The following is a 3,211-nucleotide window of genomic DNA, read 5'->3' on the forward strand; positions in this document are numbered from 1 at the left end:
TATTGATCTGAAGTATCTATAGAGAATATCTTGCTCGATGTCGACCGTCCTAACGTTCATCTTTGAACAGAAATAGAACCGAGAAGGAAATCAGAAATATGAGTGATAATCGATCGGAGAAACAAAGAAGGAGATCAGAACAACGAAGAAGAAATCATGAAACAAAGAGAACAAAGAGATCAATTTATGTTGAAAATAAAAACCTATGTATATGTAATGCCAATAGATATATTTACACTTATACCATTAATGAGTGTTTTCACATAAATATATGTTTTTCATATGTTTTCATGTTTTTCATATATTTTCATGTGTTCCTTCCCCTATATATATATATATATATATATATATATATATATATATATATATATATATATATATATATATATATATATATATATATATATTAACAATTGGTATGGATATGGTTCTTCCATGCTAATGTATCGTAGCCTATGGTCAAGCTAGAAATTCTAAAATGCACCCGGAGTATAATAAAAAATATTACTACTCTTCTATAACTAATTAAAGGAACACATACATGAGGAGTACATAGAATTTCTCATGGTCAAGCAGGGCAAAGATGTGGTGGTAAACGAGGAAATGCTACCGCAACCAAAGGGTTGGCAAGTGCAAGACTATTAGTAGACTCGGTGAGATCAATGCTTGTTTGATTAGAAGGTGGGTTCCAACGGAACCCTTGTAAAAGCCTAGCAAACAACATCATAGTCATTAACGTTCCCATTTCTATTCCTGGACAACTACGTTTTCCAGTGCTAAAGGAGATAAATCGTAAATTAGGCTCCGATAACGTAACTTGACTACATCTCTCATTCTTCAAATGTCGCTCAGGCTTGAACTTTTCCGGTTCATCCCAAACTTTAGAGTTCCGCCCGAGGCCCATACGACTGAGAAGAACGTGGCTACCTTTGGGGATGAAGTAGTTACAAACAGTTGTATCGGCCACGGCAACATGAGGAACATTGAATGGAGCCATTGGATGGAGACGAAGGGCTTCTCTTGCGCATGCCTTGATATAATTTAATTGTGAGAAATCAGATTCTTCAACTAGTCTTTCTTTTCCAACAACTCTATCTAATTCTTCTACAGCTTTTGATAAAATCTCGGGTTGGTTTATCATTTCAGCTAGTGCCCATTCTACGACATTTGAAGGATTATCGACTACTTCTATCATTATTTCCTAAAATTCAAAACATCATTTTTGTTAGTACATTGTATGTCAAACTCTTCTACGGCCGGAGGGACGGCTCATGGAGGGGTCCTCGACCCTCGGACACCTTAGGGAGAGATAATAAAAAAAATTAGCTTTATGACTAAAATTTTCATCACTAAATGTATAATGTTCGTCATGCAATTAGCATCATACACGCAATTCGCGACAGAATTATCCGTGGATGATACCAAATTGATTTTTTTTATTTATTTTTAACATATTTTCGACCATTGACCGCTCAAGTATTTGTTTCTGGCTTCGCCATTGGAAAGAACGAATTAAAAAGAGAAAGACTTACAGTTATTTGTGCTTGGATTTCTTCCTTTGATAGCAAAGGGTAGCCATTAGCATCTTTTAGTGTAATAAACATATCAAGCAAGTCCTCTACTTCTTTGTTATTCCCATTACTCCATTTTTTAAACCTTTCTTCAATTATAGGATTTTGATACTTCCTCAAAATCCTATTAGCTTCCTTCATAATTTTCCCATGGCAATCCAAGTCAAGTCTTTGCAAGCAAGGCAAATAATCCGAAACCGAAAATCCATATATATAAGCAAGCATAGTAAAAATCGCCTTGACATGTTCTTCGTCCTCAAAACTAGGCCCTCCATTATTCTTTCCTTCCCGAAAAGATCTCCTATTGAACAATATATTCCGAATCAAATTCGCACAATAATGTCGCGACACAAATCGGACATTTACCAAGCCACAACCATCGTCACATTTCAAGCATTGGTCGTACACATAACGAACAAGATGATTAGCTTCTTCGAGCCTTTTCGTGTAGAATAACTTTTGTTTCGACGGAGAAAGCATTTCCGATACAAGAACTCTCTTCATTTTCATCCACTGATCTCCAACGGGAACTAGTACTGTTGTCAAGTACCCGCTGGACGCTATTTGGGTGGACATCATTAATGGTCTGGTAGCAAAAACAGAATCTTGTTCTTTCAAGAATTGGCAGCTGATGTTTGGACAAGTAACAGGTATCACATGAACATTTCCTAGACGAATACAAGCGATTTCGGTGTCTAATTCGTTCATAAGATTGTGAATCCATCGAAAGACGGGTTTGTTTATAAGCATTGTAGGCAAGCAGCCAAGAATAGGCCATGGTTTTGGACCCGGAGGTAATGGAAGTTTGGTGGATTTTCTATCTCGGAACTTGAGGAATTTCAGAAAGAAAAGAATAATAAAAAATGATAAGAAGATGAATAATATATTCTCCATGCCTCTCTTCTTCAAGCTTATAATAACAAATGCAAGTCCATCTTCAATTTATAAGATCAAATAATGCTTCACGTTTTACATTTTTAATTTGAACAACCAGTGGATAAAATTATTTCATTAATGAATCGTGTGTGATCAAATATTTTAACAACTCTTGATTAAAAAATTTATTCTAAGCCAGCATAAAACATAACTACAACGTTTTCTTTTTCTGTATAGGTTTGATTATGGAAATAATCTTGAGCCTGAACTGACGTTTGAGGATCCCACAAATGATATTTGAAGATACTGATGTTCCACTAAAACCATAATTAGTAAAAGCCAAAAACAATAATAGGGCACACCACAAACAAATTCAAGCGCAGTGATAGTAACAGTAACAATAATAATAATAAAAGATCAAGGGAAAAGTAAATAAATAAATAAATAAATAAACCTTATGATTAGATTTGTTTCGATCGGCATCCTTTTAGTTTAAAAATTTACAAATTTATACATTAAGGTTTATTGCGTTAGCAAACACATGCTAAATTGATTAACGGTGTTAAAAGTCACGGATGTGATTTGAACTCATAACCTTTCAAGACATAGGTAAGCTCTCAACCAGCCCCGTCCCTGAGCCTGGTCAGAAAGAACGCCTGCCCAGGGTCCAAGGAAATAAGGGCCTCAAAAAATAGTTTTACATAATCTTAGTCCTTTATCACATATATTAATATAGAAAAAATAGCTGTTCAAATATGAACAAT

At 34.9% G+C, this 3,211-nt stretch overlaps 1 protein-coding gene across 1 annotated transcript; it reads right to left on the reverse strand.

Annotated features, from left to right (window-relative positions):
• Positions 1-568: 568 nt before the first annotated feature.
• LOC136236009 (phenylalanine N-monooxygenase CYP79D16-like) lies at positions 569-2,465 on the reverse strand. Its single transcript, XM_066026133.1, has 2 exons — positions 1,533-2,465; positions 569-1,201 (listed from the first exon to the last, which is right to left on the reverse strand). The coding sequence occupies exons 1-2, from the start codon at positions 2,463-2,465 to the stop codon at positions 569-571; spliced, it is 1,566 nt and encodes a 521-aa protein (XP_065882205.1).
• Between the last annotated feature and the right edge of the window lie 746 nt (positions 2,466-3,211).

The sequence above is a fragment of the Euphorbia lathyris genome, chromosome 7 (genome assembly GCF_963576675.1).
Source record: "Euphorbia lathyris chromosome 7, ddEupLath1.1, whole genome shotgun sequence".
NCBI lineage: Eukaryota > Viridiplantae > Streptophyta > Magnoliopsida > Malpighiales > Euphorbiaceae > Euphorbia > Euphorbia lathyris.

Coding starts and splice junctions, on each gene's coding strand:
- LOC136236009 (XM_066026133.1), bottom strand. CDS start 2,465: ATGGAGAATATATTATTCATCTTCTTATCATTTTTTATTATTCTTTTC. Junction 1,202..1,532: donor AAATCCAAGCACAAATAACT/GTAAGTCTTTCT, acceptor TTTGAATTTTAG/GAAATAATGATAGAAGTAGT.